This window comes from Phlebotomus papatasi, chromosome 3, assembly GCF_024763615.1.
Source record: "Phlebotomus papatasi isolate M1 chromosome 3, Ppap_2.1, whole genome shotgun sequence".
NCBI lineage: Eukaryota > Metazoa > Arthropoda > Insecta > Diptera > Psychodidae > Phlebotomus > Phlebotomus papatasi.
In genome coordinates this window covers 36871232-36892402 of record NC_077224.1, presented here as the reverse complement: position 1 = coordinate 36892402, position 21171 = coordinate 36871232, and the positions used below count along the sequence as shown (strand labels likewise).

The window sequence follows — 21171 nt, the reverse complement described above, 5'->3', positions numbered from 1 at the left end:
CATAGCCGTTAGTAGACATGCTATAAAAATTAAAATGCTCAAGATTCTTGCTGAGAAAAAAAATCACAGCTTATCTCTTATTATTTTACCGTAGCCTTACGACACATATATTTTCACTTCACCTCTGACCCTCCCTAAAGCTACTGAGCCCCATCAGCATTACGAGTGCGAAAGCATCAATATTTAGAAGACGAATTTACAAAACTGATAAGTATTTGCTGTTCTCTGTTTTTATTTATTATTAACTCCAGTCATTTAACACATGATTTCCTTTCTCTATTTCTTACTTAATTTTGTCAAGTCATTTTACTATCTGCATTTTTTGCAGGCCACTTGCTCATCTCACCAGTTTCGTTGATAAAAGCGTTTTTTCTCGCATTTTCAGAGGATTTCTGATCTCTCCTCGCAGGGGATTAAATCATTCGCTGAAAGTGCTTTAAACTGTGAAGACGTGCTTGTCTTAAATTCTTCCAAAAAAATTTCAAAGTGTAACAAGTTGTATGATAGTTCTGTTTAAAGAAATCCTTTAAAGTGAAATAAATTGCTTGCAAATCTTTTGTGTGAGATTTTCTTTCTTTTTAGCACTATTTGCAGGTTCTTTTTTTTTACAACACTCGCCACTTCTATTATTTTCTCTGAGGGGTTATTTTGATAATTTTGTTGCTTGCATGAGGAATATTTCCTGCTTTTCATGGGTTTTCATGCTGTTTGGCTCTAAGGATGGTTGCTTTATCATTTCATAGCCGTTAGATTATAAATCAAAATAGTTGCTCTATTCGACTCAAATGCGCTGCAGTCACTTTGGATATGTGAACTATTCACCTCCTTAGTGACTGCTGCATTTGGTGGTACAATGATGTACTATACCACTGCCACCGAGACTATAAAAGGCAGCGCAGTGGTGTAATCGGCCTCTTTTCCACAAGAAGAGGTGCTGGAATAAGTTCTATTAAACGAAGACGGCGGAGTGGCTGAAAACAAGGTGTCACAGTGAATTTTACAAGATAATTCATTATTCTATTCACAGTGCGCGAAATAGAACATTCAGAAAAATAAAAATAACAATTAAAACACGTTCCGATATCATAAAAAATAGTAAAAATGCCGCAAGTTAGCGCAACCAATGGATACTCGAACGGACACACCGTTTACGACATGCAGGATGGACAGAGGTTCCTCTTTTCCTCAGAATCCGTCGGAGAGGGTCATCCTGGTGAGTAAACTTGAGATATTTGTTTGGGTTCTTTCCTGGAAAGTGACATATTTTGCCCTAAAACGCAGTATATTTGTTTATCCAAAAATACCATCCAAAATTCATTCAGCGAATTCTTCCGGACACCCTTCCGGAAAGTTGTGATGCAATAGTCAATGTGGAGTGCAAATTGTGACTCAATGAGATTAGCACGATGGGTAAAAAGTTTCTGGGAAAATTTCTTAATGAAATGCTCCAAGATGGCGGTCCCGCGTGTCTGCCAAGAATCTTCCTCTTTACGCACTTTTTCCTGTAAACCATTTTTTCAGAGTATCCTCTTCCAACCAGGATTATTGAGCCCCAATTTGTTATCAAATATTTCACAGAAATATCTTCATATTTATCCTATAACCATCCAAATGGAAACTTTTCGGCATTCACGAGGAGTAATAAATAACACTATTGTTTGTGTATTGGTGAATTTTGGTGTAAAACTTCTCCCTCTTCTTTGACGTTCTCGTACCACGTGGTTTGCCCAGCATATGTTTTTGTTTTTGTATGAAAAGCAAGGCCTCCTATGTTAATGGCCCCCTTTTATTTGCAGACAAAATGTGTGATCAAATCAGCGACGCTATCCTCGATGCCCATTTGGCCCAAGATCCTAATGCCAAAGTGGCCTGTGGTAAGTGAATTATCCTAACTCGCGGAAAGTGCTGAAAACTGATATTGCGCAAGAAAATTCAATTTCATTTTATACTTTTTTATAATAAGCTATCGATACGCTGTAACTCAATTCTAGAGTTTAAGTGAGCGGAAAAAGTTAATCTCAAGAATTTTTTGTCGGGGGCAGAAAGAGTAATGATAACCGAGAATATTTTTCAGCAATTTCTCGAATATTCTCTATGTTTTGAATTGATATATACACAGTGGTGATAGTTCATTTTAGAGTTTATTCGCATTTTCAAGATTGCATTAGTAGAGGTTAGAGCAACTCGTGTTTTTTTGTACTAAAGTACCGCGTCATTGACCGAAATTAGCTTAACATAAACCTAAAATTATTTTCACAAACGCACTAATTTTGAAGATGCGAAACGCCAATTGAGTAAGCCAAAAAGAATTATTCTATAAATACATTTTCTAAATTTTGTAACTAACAGAACTATTTTGCTTCCAACAGGTAAGCATTCTGCTACTGAAATACCGATGAAATATATTTTTTGGATACTTTGATTAAGGATTAAGCAACATTTTGGACTTATTATTGCACTTGTATTACTACAATTGTGTCATGGGATTATTATTTTAGTTTTCTTCAGTTTTTTTACTAAATATAAATAGGAAAAAAACCCACATTAACCAGAAGAACAGCTGCCAGAAAAATAAAGCCATTTCCTTAATATAATGGCCATATGGGAATAATAATTTTATTTATTTCTTTATTATTTCGTATTTGAAATTCAAGTTCTCATCAAGTTTTAAGATTTTCTAAAGCGTTGAGTAAAATTTACTTACCGAACCTCGAGGGATAAATACCGATATAAAATTATGAAATATTTGTTGTCGCCAATGAGTTTAGCTATATGAGTAATAATAATTAAAAGTTTTAAAAATAATTATAAATTTGATCTTTTCCTCTACATCACAGAGGGAAAAATGAATGAAAAGAAAAGAAATTAAAATGAAAACGTATAAAACGGAAAAGCAAAGGGACCAAAAAATAAGCCGAAAACAGAAGACCAAAGGAAACTTAAGATATGTGAAGCTAATGAATGAGTTGACAATTATGCAAACAACCATTACAATAACAAATGAATCAAAAAATCAGTAAATAAATCAAATTTACAAAATATTTGTATTTGGTCAATGGATCATAATGTAGCAAAATCATGTTTTTTTTTCTTATTGGAATCTTGCATTTTTTTGAGATGAAACAAGTTTTATAAAATAATTTTACTCGTTTAAATTAATTCCATTTTAAGATATCTTATATACTTCGCATGATGAATTATATAAGTACTTAATGCCAAAAAACATGCTCCGGAGCCATCAAGGAAACCGAAAATGCTTCTGGATTTCCTTTCCATTTTTTCTGATATCCAGTAAAATCTAAAATTAAACATAGGGGAAACTGGGGCAGTAGTAAACATGGGGTAGTTGTAAACACTGTGATTTTTTAAATTATATATTTGACTTCAGAGAACGAGACCTAAATAGATACATAGATAACTATAGGGATCATTTATCTATTGAAGAAATGGTCGACCTATGTGAACGTAATGTACCCATAAAAGTCGGTGTTTACAACTACCCCGTGATAGTTATTGCAACTCTTATTTCAAAAATAAAAGTGACATTTTGAATTGAAAAAAATCATTTCTTTTCTTTGGCTAAAAAAGAACACATTTTTGAAGGCAGAAAGGTTAAATTTCGGTATTTTAATCAACAGTGCTAAGACGGCGGTGGCCGCAATTACTTAAATGTTGCCAAATCTGCCAAATGCTTCTTATCTGCCAAATATGCTTTCAAGAGCACTAGCTCAAAAAATATTATATTATTTAATAAGAAAAATTAAGAAATAATATAATGCTCTAACTTTTAGAAAAAATAAACAATATATATTCACACATTTGTGAGATAAATCGGTTATGGAGCGTTTTGATATGTGTCTATTCTGGTGTATGGAGTCATATTCTTGTACTGAATGTTTTATTAGTTATACTTTTGATATAATTTTCTTTGCGAAAATTGTTTTCTAATATTTGTTGAGGCATTTATAAGCGACAATGACTCTTGAATTAAAAATCGATAAAATTATTAGGGATAAATTTGCATACTTGTCGCCCTAACAAAGCTAAAACTTAAAATGAGGGTTTATAAATATTATTGGCTGCTACTAAATGGTTTATATTTTATTTAAGTAGGGAAAGTGCTTGTAATTTAGGACAGTGTGCATATACGCATCAATATCGTACGTTGAAGTGCAATATTTTCAATACAAAATCAAATTTTTTGTTACCTCCTTTGCAGAAGTGTTGTTTGGAGCTTTGACAATCTGCTTATTCCCTTTGTTTTTTCTACTATTAATATTAATATATTTAAAATAGCTTTTAACATGATTATGAACAGATTATATAGAGACGAATTTAACCATTATTTTGGACACATTGCTTGTAATTTTGGACAGCCAATCCGTCTCAAGAAAATGCCCATTGTTGTGCATTTCAATATATCTTACAAATCCTCTTCCTGCTTCTGAGAAGGAAGTATAGAGTATCTCAAGGACCCTTGGAAACCTTCCAATCCTTTAATTAATTAAAAAGAATTGACTTCAGCACTCCAAATGGATTCACGCATCACCTTGATTTTCCGGAATTCTTTTACGACTTTTTGCACTATATCTGGTTTATACGAATTTAGTATTAATATCTTCTAAAAAGAATAAATATTTAGATAGAATATTATTCAATATTGGAAGAAAATTCTATAATTTTAATCAATTTGTAGTGTCCAATTTTACACTCAAAATGTCCAAAATTACAAGCAATTTATTTATACCTGCTAAATTGTAACTATATTATTACGATAAGTAAATGTGATTTTCTTTACTTCAACACTGGAGGAATAGTATAACATTCTAAATACTTCCAAAATGGCCTAATAAACTTCTTTTAAACGCTTCGGGATGGTTGCCTTGAGAATATGCTATCTAAAATGTTGCTATCAGAGTTCATTCGTGTAATTATAAAATTTCTTTTTTGTTAACTTAATTTAAAATAAAAGATAAGAATTCTATTATAGCTACGCACAAGAAATATTATATATTATCAACAAGAAATGACTGACGTAGCTGAAAAATGTTCCTAATTTCAATGCCAAAAAATTTTGTAATAAACAATTTTATAGTTTATTTTTACATATCAAAACAAGTGATAAACAAGGACATGTGTAATTTATTACTATTAAATAACGTCACTAAAAACTGAAAAATTTTACTTCCTTGGCTTATATGGGATCCCAAATTTGTTGCTGCAGTTATCAGTTAGAGAAAATTTCGTTGTTATATTTTGTGTAAAAGATTATGATTATTATAGCAAAAGTGGTATTTTACTGATAATTTTCTCTTATCAGCGATTGATTTTAAAAATCTTACTAGCTTATCACAAATATTTTGAGTTCACACGTTTGGATTTTTTTTTCGATGAGATATGAATAATATTAATTCTCTCAAGACTCAATCACAGTAAATTCTTGGAATTGCTCCCAATATAATTGCGTTGCTCAGTTAAGTTGAGAGAAAGATAAAATATTTATGGTTCATTTAATAGCCTGACATTGCATTTTATTTATTTTTTCGCTTTGATTGTGAGTTATCAGAGAATGAGTTTGATTGTACTACGTTTTGGGGTTTTGGAATGAGTGGTATGAAGCTTGTAGAAATTGTCGTTGGCAATTGATATTTTTTTTTTTGTATAACATTAGTAATACAAAAACATAACGATTGTGCAGTTATCTATTTCTGTAGCTAAGGGATAGATCTCTGACCCCATTTGCCAAAAGATCATCATGATTGAATTTCCTGTAACATCAAAAACTGCCCTGTGACACAGCGTGTTTCTCGCTATTCTTATGCTAAGTTGCGTATTTGAGTTGTAAAAAAAGCATAACAATAAGGGGTTAGATTGTGGTCTCTGGCCAGAGTCATCAGATTTGACCGTGTTTTTGCTATGTTTGCGTTATTAGATATTTTAGATGAAGGAGTGACAAAAAAAATGCATCAAGTAGACAGACCTTAGTTTGCAATTATAAATTGTCTCGAGGAAGGGGTTTTTTACCTCTTTGGTTGTGGTGCAATGTTGAACAAATGACGTGATTCCGCACCTTCTTATCAGCATCTGGTCTTATGTTACACAGAAGTGGAGTCTCAGCACGTGGCATAAGGCACCAAATGCAAAACTATTCTTTAGTGTCTTTTGTTGTGTTAGCAAGAATATTAAATTTCCATGGTGCCTGGGTATTGTTGAACACGGTTATTAAGATAAATAGAAAAAGAAGAAGAGAGTGAACAATCTCGCGAGAATTCGATAAACAATAACAATATGACTTTGCGCAGTTTCTTCAGCATTAAATCAAAGCACAATTTTAATAATCGGTATTTTGATCTTTAGAGATTATGAATTAACACATTTGTTTTGATTTACAGAGACTGTCGCCAAGACTGGCATGATTTTGCTATGCGGCGAAATTTCATCAACAGCAGTGGTAGATTATCAAAAGGTTGTTCGTGATACAGTCAAACACATAGGATATGATGATAGCTCAAAAGGTATTTGAATTTTATCTCCCTGACCCTTGACACATTATACTTTGGTTGCTGGTTTATTTGAAGCCACTTCAGTAAATCCCATATAGCGTGTCTTTGGTCGAAATCACGAAGAAATGACCAGAAAATAGCTAAAAAATGACCCCTTCGTAAATCTAATGATTTTTGTTGTGTTTTGTAACGGAAATTATGGTAAATTGATTAGGATTCGATTGGAATACCCTGAATCTCTTAGTGGCAATTGAAGAACAATCTGCAAATATTGCCGGTGGTGTCCATGTTAATCGAATGGAAGATGATGTTGGTGCCGGTGATCAGGTATATCAAAAAAACCAAATAAAAACTCAAACTATATTGCAAGCCAAGAAACAAAAATTAATCGATATCAAAGGGATACCAATTGGGAAGTATTTGTGAATGTTTAAATGCGAAATTGTCTGCATGTTGCTCGAAATAAAGAAAAAAAACTTGCATTTACTAAAGGTACCAAACATTTATCCAGTATTGTGGGTCACACGCTTATGAAAACAAATGGGTAGTTGGAGGAAACTTCAACAGGACCAATAGTTTTAAAGACATTTTCAGTTCAAAAAAAATACTCCCACTTTTCCTGAAATATCCATATAAAAGAGACAGTAAAATTCATAAAATGCATATTTTTGAAGGGTTTGATTACAAATTGTGCAACGTCCTGCTTGCATTGGATCAGCAGTCACCGAATATTGCTGCTGGGGTGCATGAAAATCGCCCAGAAGAAGAAGTAGGAGCTGGTGATCAGGTCAGAAAACTCATTATGGTGCACATTTCATAGCCTTAGACAGTGACTCATAAGAAATATTCACACAGTTTTTTTCTGTTTATTTTATTCTGAAAAATATCCATAATCTGAAATGTTTACAGTAGCGCCTTGCACTCCTTATGGATTTGTTTTGGCAGTTATATGATGATTTATATATAATCACATTTCGAAAAGACTTTTCTTGTTGTGATGCGACACATTCGGAGAATTTGCTTAAGAACATAAATAACTATTTTATGATGTTTTGCAACTGTGCCAAGAAATATACAATTTCTTGATGGAATTCCTTTGAAACTTAAACTAATGATAAGTTTGTTTTAACTTATGCAAATTATGATTGTTTCATTGGAAATTATTTTGAAGAAGCCAAATCGAACAATGTTTTAGTTAAATCTCATGAATATTTTTATGGTTTTTCAAAACAATTTAAAAACCATTTGTGATACGCAACAGATGCTGCTTTAAGATAGTATAAAAAATGTATTAAAATTTATAAGATTATTGGCATTTTGAAAAGATTTTTCAAGTTCTCTTCAAACTTCAGATAAAGATTTAAAAAATAACTTGACTTTGAGGATCATGAGACTTCAACTATTTCAAATTTGCTTCAAAATTTTCTGCATTTAAAGATTATGAAAATCTTCCCGACCAGCTTTGCTATTACATTATGAACTTAACAGGACATTCAATAAGACCATAGGATAAGTACGAAAAAAAATGATTTATGATCAAATTCGATTTTCTTTTTCGAATACGAAATTCGAACACTTATTGAAAAACGCAGATTAATTAAAAAAGGTTATATTACATAGATTTTATAGAACGCATTAAATACAAGGGGGAGATATTTGGGTGAAAATGTGTACACCACTTCCAGGCACTTCCAATATTTATATGGAAGAGGCTTTCGCACTTCTATATCTTCGCAACACTCTCGAAAATTTTGCAATACTTCCAGCACTTCCTGCACTTCATGCAATTCTCATAGGGTAAGTGTGCCAAATTTCGGCATAGTTGCATGCAAGCGCCAAAGTCTCAACTTTGAAATGTAATATCTTTAATAGAAATTGTTTTTTTTTTTTTCATTCCTTCTACTTAAGGAGTGTTGCTTAGAACCTTGTAGACAGTTTATCGTCTTTATTTACTTTAAAATCATTCTTAATACATTTTAAAATGAATAAAAGTGTGGACATAGCTTTGGTGCCCTATTTCGGCCACCTTCATTCTCATAGTTCCTTGTCCTTAGGAAATTCTTCCAATGCCTTTTTCACGTCATCTCGTTTGTCGAAGCTACATTTTTTGTTATTTTTTTGCATTGTATAATCTCTACAGTATGTAAAAACTAAAAATTCATGGAAATTCGAGGAACAAAAAAGGTGGCCGGAATTGCAAGCTGGCCGGAATTTGACACACTTACCCTACTTAAAAATCAATAATTTATTTAATCTGATGAAAAATCTAATGAGGACAACTTTTGAAAAATCTCAAAAAATTATTTTTAAACATATATTTAACATTTTGCTAAATAAACCCTTAAAATGTTTTTTTATGGAAGTATATCACTTAGATCTTTCCAAAATTAGTCTAACATTAAATATTACAAATGTACCTCTTCGTTCCTTATCTTGTAAAAGTCCTCAAAAGCACAAATCGACTTTTTTGAAGAATACTTTTGGCATTGAAGAGATGTAAGACCTTTCCAGTATACGCAAAATGGTAAACAAAAAAATGATGAAAGTAATCTATGGGATACCCCTTAACAATCGCGATAACGTCCCACGAATTTATGCAATCATCCAGTACATATATATTTACGTTAAATTAAAAATATATATTAAATTGACTTAAAGTCAACTGCAATAGCTATATCATTATTGGCGAGACAGTATATTAATAAATTGAAAATTCCTGTAAAAATTAAGGAAAAATAATTATATTCAACTGAGTATTTCCTCGGAGAAATTACAACACAATCATAAATTTGAGCACATTTGCTCAATTTTTAATTCTCATAAAAAACTTAAAAATTTCAACAAACATTTTCAAAATATACTGCGGCTCGGATTAAAAATTTCACTAAAAGTAACATAGTCTGAAAAATACGGATTTAGACAGAATTTTATATTCGAGCACTCCCTCTTCCAAAGACTTCCAAGCACTTTATTTTCAGTTGCACACCACTTCTGACTCTTACTGTGTTATCACACTTGCACATTAAAATTTTAATATGATTCACATTAATTGTCGCTGGTGAGAGTCCAAATGTGTAATTTGTGTGTTTGAATCATTTTATATTCAAAATTTGATCTATTTGTTGACAAAAAGGTAGACTTGGCCCGAAAAATTTGATTTAAATTGATTTATAGCATTAATGCGAAAAATTAATGCAATTTTCTCTTTAATTTTTTAATGTGAAAAATATTTATACTTTAGGTAAATTTGAACTTATTTTTGCAGGCCAAGTCCACTTCTTTATCAATAAATAGAAAAACCCCAAATATTAAGTGACTCAAAGACACAAATAACATATTTGGACGCTCACCACAAGTGACAATTAATGTGAATCACATTAAAATTTTAATGTGCAAGTGTGATAACGCTGTTATATCCTCCCCCTTGATTAAATAAATTTCAACATTTTGACAAAAATGTCAATAGGGGTTCCCTGTCGAAGACGGATTCCTTCGACCCTACTCAGTAAATATGAGATCATTCCCATATAATTTACTGAATTGCTGCATCACAGAGGCTGTATTAACAAGAAAATTACAGTTAGTAGTGCCGCATATTCTCATCACACATAAACTGAATATTTCTTCTGAGAAACTGTTTAACTTACATTTTTTCACAACATTTACCAAAAATCTCACAAATGTCATAAACCTTTTGGCCATGAATGCCTCAAAATTATTTCAAATCATAATGCAAGTATTAACGATCATTAAAAAGTCGGGTAATTTTGGGATATTGAGATTATAATGTGAGAATGCTTGCAATGAATGAAATATTGATTGCAATACCGAATATGGATGATTTCAATATTTTCTTGAAAAATAAAATGCAGGGACTGATGTTTGGCTATGCCACGGATGAAACTGAGGAATGTATGCCGTTGACGGTTGTTCTGGCACATCGTCTCAATCAGAAAATTGCCCAATTACGACGATCGGGCGAATTCTGGTGGGCTCGTCCTGACTCCAAGACACAGGTTTGATAATTTTCGAATTTTTAGGGTGTGTGTGTTATTCTGACAAAATTGACCTCGTGATAACCCAAATCTCTGTGTTTCCAGGTCACATGTGAATATGTGTTCAATGAGGGATCAGCAATTCCCCAACGAGTACATACGGTTGTTGTGTCAGTGCAGCACTCTGAGAAGATTAGCCTGGATGAATTGCGCAAGGAGGTCATGGAGAAGGTGATCAAAGAGGTGATTCCGGAGAAGTACTTCGATGCCAATACAGTAGTCCACATCAATTCATGTGGTCTGTTTATTATTGGCGGACCCATGGGAGATGCTGGACTTACTGGTCGTAAGATCATCGTAGATACTTATGGCGGATGGGGTGCTCACGGTGGTGGTGCCTTCTCTGGCAAGGATTTCACCAAGGTAGATCGCTCAGCAGCTTATGCTGCCAGATGGGTGGCTAAATCCTTGGTGAAGGCGGGAATCTGCAAGAGATGTCTCGTTCAAGTGTCCTACGCCATTGGCGTAGCTGAACCCCTTTCAATCACCGTCTTTGACTATGGTACATCCAAGTGGTCTCAGGATGAACTTGTTGACATTGTCAACAAGAATTTTGACTTGAGGCCCGGAAAGATTGTCAGGTAATTTCCTTTTTATTAAAAAAAAATCCATTTCATTTATTGAAAAACTATCTATAATAAGCAAAAGCATCTCATGATTTGCTTATCAGAAGTCTGTCGGCTATTAATTAACGATGTTTTGCCAATGAAATTAAAAGCTATGTGGTTTGTTGAACAGTAATCGCTAATAGTTTATTTTCAATGGAATGCCTTACTCAGAACTATAGAAGTTTATTTATTTAACAGAGCTAATTAATCACATATAAATTATTTGTCTATTAGTATGAGCGAAAGATAACTCGATGGGAATGTTGGACCTTGGTTTTAACATTAAAATGGTTCTTATCTTAAGAAAAATAGAAAAAGAAAGTAATCATTTTGCAGTTGGTGCCGTACGCAAATTTTTGAACAAATCTATGGAAATACAATATTCTCTAGATAACGAAACAAATAATTAATTTATGACTGTCTTTGGCACTTTGATACAATTTTGAGTTGATGTCTTAGATGTACTGTGTATATTGCAGTGTCTCATAAAAGTACCTATATTATGATACACAATTTTTTAATAAAAAATTCTAATGATTAATTTCGTATTACAAAATATGCCCGTAGATTCTTTGTCTCTTCTTCACTTACACATTCTATAGATATCTGATTTATTTTTTAAGCCAAAGCAAGTAGTCCTTCATCTTAATACGAATTGTTTATACTATAATAATCCCTATAAGAATGCTTCGCAGCATTAACTTCTTTGAATAAAGCTTTGAAAAAATCTACATTTTTTTTTATTTTGATCATAAATATGTTCTGATTTAAATAAAAAACAATCCACATTTATGTACAATGTGAGGCAACTGAAATGCAACTAAATTTAGATCGCTATAACTTTGAAACCGTTGGGGACAGCATCCTCAAATTTTTCAAAAAGTTAGATTATTTTCTTGATTACAAGCCCACAAAAGCATTTATGAAAATTTTTTGTGATTTTTTTATTTATTTTTTTATTATGATTTAAAAACAAATTGAAGTTGCTTCGCTTGGCCGTTAGAAGCCAATTGCCGAAGATCAGCTTCTGATGGGTCAAATTTTATCTAATTTAGCAATCCGTGAACAAGTAAAATGGTTGTGTCTGCCTAATGGTCTCTACACACTAGAGTATTTTATGTCCATATTGAAGCAAATTCCCTACGCTTGTGTAGGAAAAACTCTTCAAAATGGACATGACTTTTCTAGTGTGTATAGAGGCCGTAAGAGAAAGGTCATACTATAATTTCAACATTTGAACGTCCATCGGAACTTAAGGAAGTTGGCTCTTACGATCAGCGAATACAAATTCTCTCGACTTCTGCAAAACAGGCATTTTTTGTTGGTAAATGTAATGACTAAAAAATAGTTACAATAGTGTCAATCTGCTGAAGGAATCCCTTCGTATTGAATAGACTTACATGCCGGAGTCTTATCTTCGGGCAGCGTGCGATTCGTTTATTGATTAACACAGGGCTATTATCCACTCCAAAGAGGTGATTTTATTCAAAATTTTAAATAGATTCTCAAACGTTGACTATTTTCTGACTTTTCTCGTTTAGGGTAACGTGTGGTATTTCTGGACAAGGTGCTTTTCGGAACATAATATGGGTATTTTGGGACACATCAAAAATTCTATAAATATTTGTTTTCTAATTATTTTTAAGCTCCATTTGCTTGATAAATGCGCTCTCTAGTGTCTTGTTAACCTTTGACCTTGAAAAATCGTTATTAGGAATGATTCAACGGTATTTTCGTATATGGACGAAATGTTCGCCTGGGTAATCTCTAAAACATATCCAAAAATGAAAAAAAAAATTGGACGAAGCGTTGTCGAGCAATCCCAAAAAACATAGTTTTTGCAGGGGAAGGAAAGGGGTGGAGGAAAATGAGGGGCATGTTAACGATCTTTGGGTCGACTTATGGGGGGGTCGCCCGAAGGTCTTAAGTCGCTATCTCTAACCGTTTGCCCTCTAGAGCTGATAACAGTCGGACGGGCAGACAGACAGACTAACAGTGTGACGACATTTATCGGAAATCGTCTTAAACATGAAGATTTGTTGAGAAAAGTGGTCTCCGGGGGGTGGAAGGTGGAAATCTGTGGAGGTGAAAAAATCGAGGGATTATATATACTGCTCTCTCCGTAGAGTTCGAGCAGTAATATTAAGCTCTTTACGTATCAGATAAACATAAAACTTCTGAAATTTTATTTGATTTAAAGCGTGAAATACGCGTGAATTGTGAGTGTCACATTTCCCTTTTTATAAAACCTTCAGTGTGGTCAATTTTGCAGATGTCCACACAAACAGTGCTTATTTTTTTTTCGATTTAATGCTCAATGCACAATAACTTTGTCTTGTAAACATATTTTTGAGATTTCAGTGAGAGTGAATGAAAGCTTGATCTAGTCATCTCGCTCACTCTCACAGGAAATCTTGAAATCATATTTACAAACAAAAGTTATTCTGCGCTAGGCATAAGTCATTTTAAAAGTGAAATTTAAACAAAATTTTTATGAAAGAGTGAAGTTTAGAACTTCTACTTAAAGGTAATAATCAGGCTTGGTGAAATTTATTTGCATAATAGCGATTTTTGTCTGTCCCGAAATACCCATTTGTCCCGAAATATACCACCCTTACTTCATTACATTTTTTGCTATTTTCTATAAAAAATGATGCATTTTTCAACATTTTTCGATAAGAATCTTATTCTGGATAGTATAAGGAACATAAATATCTCTATCAACAAAGAAAAAATTATTTGAGAAGCCGTTAAGCTGTTTGAAATTTGAAAGTGCTAGAAAGTGTCCCGAAATACACACGTTATCCTACGTCAATAAATTTCATTTTCAAATAAAAAAATACAACACTTTAAAAAGTTGCACTTCAATTAACTCACCCTGTATTGAAATGTTCAAAAAAATAAATGAAAAATAATGTTCATAAAACGTTCCGTGTGTCATCGTTGATTTTCTCTCTATTTAGTGTAAGAATGTTTCTCATATAATAGTAGTCTATAATTAATTATATGACACTATATTCACTACAAAAATAGATCATCGAATGCTAAAAACGCTGAAAATCAAGTTTTTTGGCTTATTTTTCCTAAAAATGTTATATGAATTTTTTAGTAGCCTAAGTATGGAAGTGGGACAGGTCAGCATCACGATGAACGATAGAGGAATCGAACCCATTGCACCTTGTTGAATACTAATCAATTTTGAACAAAATAATTAGGAAATTTTTTAATATCCTTTTACATTCCCTTTAGTTCCAATTTTTAGTTCCGAAACTTTTATTCGCCTGACAGATATTTTAAGCGAATTAAATTATATATTACCACATTGTATATTATTTTTAAAAAAAAATCCACGATTTACTTCAATAATCGCCAATGGGATTTGATTTTCTCGAAAAAAAATGGAATTACAGTAAAATTTAGGGTCCCGGACAACTTGAAATTCCGAAAATATAATTTTGGAAGTTTGTAATTTGATAATCTTGTGTTAATTAAGTAATTTTTCATTTTTAAAGCACTTTGAAGGATTTCTTTAAATCATTTTCAGCCAAATTCCATAGAATCTAAATATGGATCATTTGAAGGATTGTAAAAGAATCTCAAATAGAATCAAATATACAGAATCATCAGAATCAAATAACAATCCAGGGATTCCATTGAACTATATACGGCCAGATTTTGATTCCGAAAAATTTGAACATAAGGATAAACAAAATCACAAAAAGAATAATTGGAAATCACTCGGAATACCAGTTTGAAAAGTTCACACAGATTTTCGAGCTGTCCAAATTCTAAATTGATTTGGGTTGTTTGGAATTCTAATTTATTCCTTACCGCTATCACTTTTAACAATCATTTAAAGATATCTACAAGTTGTCTTTGCGATCGTGAATGTGATTCTAAAATTCAACACATTTTTATTAAAATCAAAGCTGTTTTATTTTTATTTTTAGTTATTTTTATATGATATTGTTAAATAGTTTTGTTGAGGAAAGTCTCTATTTTCTAATTTAGTGCCCTCAATCTGCGCAATCCAATCTACCAGAAGACAAGCTGCTACGGACACTTTGGCCGAGATGGTTTCCCATGGGAACAGCCCAAGGAGTTGCAGATCAACTGATCGATTGAGGTTGACTACAAAAGAATTAAGTTACATTAATTTCACGTGTTTTATAAAAGTCTATTTTATATAGGTAATATTTTTCCATTTCGGATTTTTATTTCGTAGATGCCTTATTTTAGAAAAAGTTTTACATTTTTTTTATTAAAATGTTTGAGGCTAGTTTTTTTTTTCATTTTTACATATTTCCGAAAATTTTACCGGATTCATGAGTTTTTGAATATTTTATTTCGCTACACTATCAGATACGAAAAAAATCTCACATCTTTTTTTAGCCTCATTCACTCTCCGTCTTCGTTTTAAGTACTAAAAATTATAGTGAGAGTAAGAATTTACAAAAATGAAAAGAAGAATGTTTTATTCGGAATTTTTTTTAATGATTTACAAATCTAATTGAAAAGTTTTTGAAACGAAATTTTATCCAAGATAAAATTGTAGCTACTTAGGTTTTACTGTAAACACAGAACATGAAAATAATTACAAAAAAAACCAACAATTTAATGCATTAGGAAAAATACTATTTCAAATATTGTACTTGTAACTAATGGAATTTATAAGTGTTCGGGATTCTGTGTATGATGCTAGATCGCAATGTAGATCACAGTAGGATAATGTCAAGTGTGATCTCATGTGACATCCTGTAGATCACAGCCTGCTGCAATTCCCTGTGTCACTGATGGAATGAATAACGATTTTTTAATACAAATTGAATTTAACTTCAATCGTGTAACTTCAAAATAGAAATTACTATTCTCAGAAATTTGGCGATATTGAGAAAATTCCCCGAATATTTTCACACTATCGCTAGAGAATGGTTCTTTTAATTAATGTGTAGAAATATTTTTTGAGAAAAAGGAAGAGAAAAAAATAAGAAGTTGCAATGTTTAATTGCTAATTTTTCCATCAGCACATGGTTTTGTGTTGTGTTTACGCGAAGGATTTTATTTGTGGGAAAGAGCCAGAGCGAAAACACACCGATCTACAATGTGATTGACAAGAGTTACCTCATCATGTCATGCTTTTACAGTGACGAAATGTATATTTTTTTGTGCTCTATATTAGAAAAAAAACAAGTAGGTTTAAACAGAGAATATTAAAAAAAGAAAGTGACAAGGTAACTACATGATATAAACAATTATTTCTTCATTTGTAGTATCTTCGATCTGATTTGAACCCTTTGTATTGTGGTATTTAGTATTTTTTTTTATTATTTTTATATTTATTTTTTGCATTCGTGCCATTTTAGCACGATTAAAGACACTCCAATTGTTCTCACACAAGAATGCATAAACATGACGAATGCTAACTTTCTCAGGCAATGGAGTTTTTTTATGGTGTTAAATTATTGTTTGACTAACTTGTTTGATTCATTACATTTACTGATGAGGATACTTGCTAATGCCATGAATCCCGGTAAAAAATACAAAAAAAATTTAAAATTGTAAAAAAAAATCTAAAAAAAAAAGAATAAACAGTAGGTGGAAAAGTATGCATAGTTTTTTTTATGTTGCACTACAATTCTTTCGAAAAAAATTAAATTTTTACTGATTTTCCAACAAAGTAGAGAAAAAGACCTTCCAACTCCCTTCGATCAGAAAAAAAAACACCAGAAAAGCTTATGGTAGTTGTGATTGTCTTCCAGAATCCTAAGAAAGCTTCAAAATGCAGTGTTTCAGATAAAAAAATTATCAGGTAAAATAAGTCTAGTAATGTCCTGATTGAAGAAAAGAACTGGACGATTTGCAGAGATAATCAGCTCGAAAGCCTAAGTTTTCTTCTTAGAAAAGCTATTTTATTTCAATACAACAGGAGATGGCATTATTTTTTTTCTCTTCCGTACTTGCCGGTCTCTTTTCCCCCTTTTCCCCAATTATTAAGCAAAATGTGAAGTGGCTGGCTTGCGATTTTTGGGGATTCTCCGCTGCGGGGTACGCCCTTGATGGGGTGGCTGTTGGTCAGGGTCCTGTTCCTTCTTGGGCGGCTGCTTTGACTTTGCTCCCATTCTAAACTAACTCTTAAGTTCCATTACTGCGCGCGGGACTCACTCGGTTCCCTCTCCGAATTTTGGCTTGGCTCCCCTTGCTTATGGTGTTTTTTTCCTTTTCTTTTCGTCTCATTTAATGTTTTTTTTTTTTAACTTACTTTTATTTTATTTTATTTAAATTTAAATGTAATTAATTAATTTCAATTTTGATCCTTCGAAAAGACCCAGACAAAACGTATTCTTTTCGAACCTCGTCTGGGTCTCTAAACTCCCCTCCACTGTTCTCAATGTACAGTTCAAAATAAAATTAATAAAAGAAAACCTTCAATCATTTGTAATGATGGGGTTTTTATCATGAGAGTTCCATAAATTTTCAGATCGAAAATATTTCTGCAATAGCTTATACAACCTATGAAAGAGGATTTTCACCGTTTGCCTCTGGAGGTTGGTCACCAACGCTAAGACGGCGGTGGACGCAATACTGTACATTGTAGATATTTTTGGAGAGTGAATAAATAATAATAATAATAATAATAATTATTATGGAGTTTTGTGTAATTTAATAGCACACATCGATTAGGAACTTTGCGCCAAGCAGGATAAGTGCATATCCGAACTAAAAAAAGTTTAATAAGAACACACAATGCGACTTGCATTGCAGGCCGTTATGTGTTGTTCTCATGAAGTATACAGGCAAACTTAAATTCCTTAAGACACGGCACTCAATACTGATCAGTATATCGCATCCCATAGATAATCCTGCTACGATAAGGTGGAACTTGGCAACCAGCTAGGAATCAATTTGATCTACATGTCGAGCACTGAACTGACTGGGAGCATATATAGGACAGTCGATCAAGGGCATAGCCAGGATTTGACGAAGGGGAGGTCAGAAATTTTTCAAAAAAAAAGGGGGGGGGGTGTTCAGTATTCGGTACACACACCGGTACAGTACTTCTTCAAATAAGAAACCAGTGAACTCATCCTCCGTACGAGGATTGATGTGCCTGCAGTGTGTGTCAAAAACATGGAAAGGCAGAAAGAGATTAAAAATATAACCGGCGAAGAAAATTTTAACGGAATTTAGATCGTGCAAATAATGATCTTTGTACGATAAAACTATGTACAATAAGAAAGATCTTTTCGTCAATTCATTTGATTAGAGTAATAAAACTTGTTAATAAAAGTCTTCATTAAAGATCTCAAATCTTATCTGTTTGCCGCGATCACATTCTGATTTTTTATTTAAACTAAACGTTTTCTTTAATGTTTTCTAAAATTCAAAATTTTTTATCCGTTTCTATGGTTTCTATTTATACGATTCTTTATACGATTTATACGACTGAGTCGATGGTTTATTTGGAAAAATGAGATTTTGATCATGATGAGTTGATCTTCTTGAATCTTAGCATATATGTACATTATGTTATTCAGTACTTTGTGGTGTAAACCAGTTGTTTTTCCTACACAAGCCTAGGCAATTTGCTTTAATATGGACATAAATTTCTTTAGTATGTAGAGCACATTGCACAATTAAATTCAATTCAATTCATATTCATATAGTTCTGTTCAAATAATGTTTGATTGCGTCTGTCGTTGATTTACCACGACCGATCTCATCAGGTAAACTGCACAAACTACTGAATCACGGTTTACGGAATCTTCGTACCGTCGTTGCGGGTGACTGCACGTTTTTTCGTTGTTTTCAACTTTACCCTCTAAAAGTGGATAGTTAAAGTGAAGGAAGGGGGGTAAATGGGTAAAATTATTTGTATTCAGTTATTAATGAATGGATTTTGTGCCACTAACGTTAATTTTATGAAATTTTACTATGTTAAAAAAAATCAAGAAAAAAGGCTTGCACTTGGGATAAGGTGCGGGTGACTTTGCACTTTTTAATAAATACTAAAAAATCAACAATTTCTGATAATAAACGACAGTGAAGATCTTCAGGTCTAAGGGTAAGATGACCGAGATCTACAATTTGTAGATCGATTTTGACTGAGTTTAATGTCGAACAACATGATTTTTAATTATTGATTTACTTTGGGACAAAGGGAAAGTTTCTGTGCTCTAGGAAGTTATCAGTACCTCATGGTTGGGGCAAAATGGGAATTTTCTGTAATTTTCTGTCTACGTGATCTGGAAGACTTCGGATAGATGCACAAATCTGGGTCGCTGCTGAGGAATTGGACGTAATAAGCCTTGACTTCCATAAGTATTCAGGGCAACAGCCCGGCTACACAAGATAAATCTACATAAAAACTTAAGGAATTATTATAAAATCCGTTTTAATGGGCAAGTTTCCTCTAAATAAAATCTCCATTAAATGTCGTGCTAAAGTCCTGCATAACTGTTATGGCTTAAATGAGTTTCAAGGGCATGTTGTAAATATTTATCAGTATTTCTCAAAGAGAGGTGTAAAATTTGAAATATTTCCTCAATAATAATAATGGTGGCACAACGTTCCATAGAGGAACTAGGCCTTTCCACAAGGGGAGTTCGGGACATCCACTATTATTTTTTTTCTTATACAGGGATGGGGTTGTAAGTCCCATGCCCCATGGAATCAAGTGCAGTGAAGCTCACTGGATGCAATTCGAACCAATTCGAACGCCAGAAAAATTCTTAGTGACCTAAAGGGGATTCGAACCCGGGACACTTGCATCATAGAGCGAGTGCTCTACCACTTGACCCAATTAACTTTTTTTAATTATTACTGGGATTTCATTCCAATATTTCAACTTAGTACAGTCGAAAGAACATCTGTTCGGCAGGGAATACCTATTGACAATTTTGTTAAAATATTTAAATTTAATTAGTGTAACTAAAAAACTAAAAAACTAAAAACTTTTTTTTACCTACAAATGTTACAAAATAGGGTGTCGACAGATCCCGACCCGATACGATTAATTAAAGTTCCGTATATACCAATAACTTCGACCCTATATACTTCGCTCTTTCTTCGGTAGTTTTCACGTCTTTTTCATAAGTGTCAAAATCTTCATACAGTGTTGCTTGGAATAGCATACCTAGTAACATAGTCGTCACATAAATTGACTTTAATTGTATAGTATGCATTTTTTATATTGCTTTTGCTGATACAGTCGACAAATTGTTATAAAACTATGTTGGGAAACAATCAAATTAGTCTTTTCATAAACTCTTCTATATTAACTTATAATTCTGTTTCTATTTATAAATTTTATATTTTATTGAAAAAAATCACTAATATTTGTAGTTGGATAATAGTGCACTCATCATACCCCTTGGAAAATTTAAAAATAAAATTCACACTATTCACAGTTTAAGAAAATTAAGACAATAGCACTACATTTTTCAGAAAGATTATGGTTTAATAACTCTAACAATGATTTATTGTACAATAACACTAGAAATACGAAAGCTTTCTACAAGCAAGGAATTAATACTTAATAAAACCCAAAATGCTGATAAGAAGATCGTGAACTTTGATAGTTAAATGTTAGTATTTGTGATTCAAACATTTTCAATGGTTTGTAGTGACGAAATCAACCATCAATATGCCATAGATACGAAAAACTAAAGCAATTAACACAAGTTAAAAAAATATTATTCATTCAAAAATAATTAAAAAATTTTTGTTTGTTTTCAACCAAAATATTTTGTCCTTAGATATCTAAGGATTTTACAGTAGGTTCTACCGAGATTTGAACTCGGATCGCTGGATTCAAAGTCCAGAGTGCTAACCATTACACCATAGAACCTCTATACCCCTGACTCAGTAAATAATCCACTTAAATTTATATACGCATATTATGGAAGTAAACTTGATTAATTTCCACTACATTTAAGATTTACTGGAAATAGAGTGTCTCCCAATTCGTCATTGGTATTTAAATTTATACTACAGTTATCGCAGTTA

General features: G+C 32.5%; 1 protein-coding gene and 1 non-coding gene across 7 annotated transcripts; one reads left to right on the top strand and one right to left on the bottom strand.

Moving 5' to 3' along the window:
* Positions 1-225: 225 nt before the first annotated feature.
* LOC129805532 (S-adenosylmethionine synthase) lies at positions 226-16772 on the top strand. 6 transcript variants are annotated; one of them, XM_055853507.1, is made up of 8 exons: positions 226-594; positions 1028-1213; positions 1797-1874; positions 6393-6515; positions 6718-6830; positions 10376-10519; positions 10604-11139; positions 15178-16772. In XM_055853507.1, exons 2-8 carry the CDS (start codon positions 1102-1104, stop codon positions 15281-15283), a joined length of 1212 nt encoding a protein of 403 aa, XP_055709482.1. In that variant the 5' UTR covers positions 226-594; positions 1028-1101; the 3' UTR covers positions 15284-16772. The 6 variants fall into 6 exon arrangements, with proteins under 6 accessions (XP_055709482.1, XP_055709481.1, XP_055709480.1 ...); XM_055853506.1 differs by having other exon boundaries at positions 384-560; XM_055853503.1 differs by lacking the exon at positions 6718-6830 and adding an exon at positions 7178-7290 and having other exon boundaries at positions 426-560.
* A 4169-nt stretch (positions 16773-20941) lies between these two features.
* Trnaq-uug (transfer RNA glutamine (anticodon UUG)) lies at positions 20942-21013 on the bottom strand. The gene has a single exon. It is a non-coding gene; the product is annotated as a tRNA-Gln (tRNA).
* Between the last annotated feature and the right edge of the window lie 158 nt (positions 21014-21171).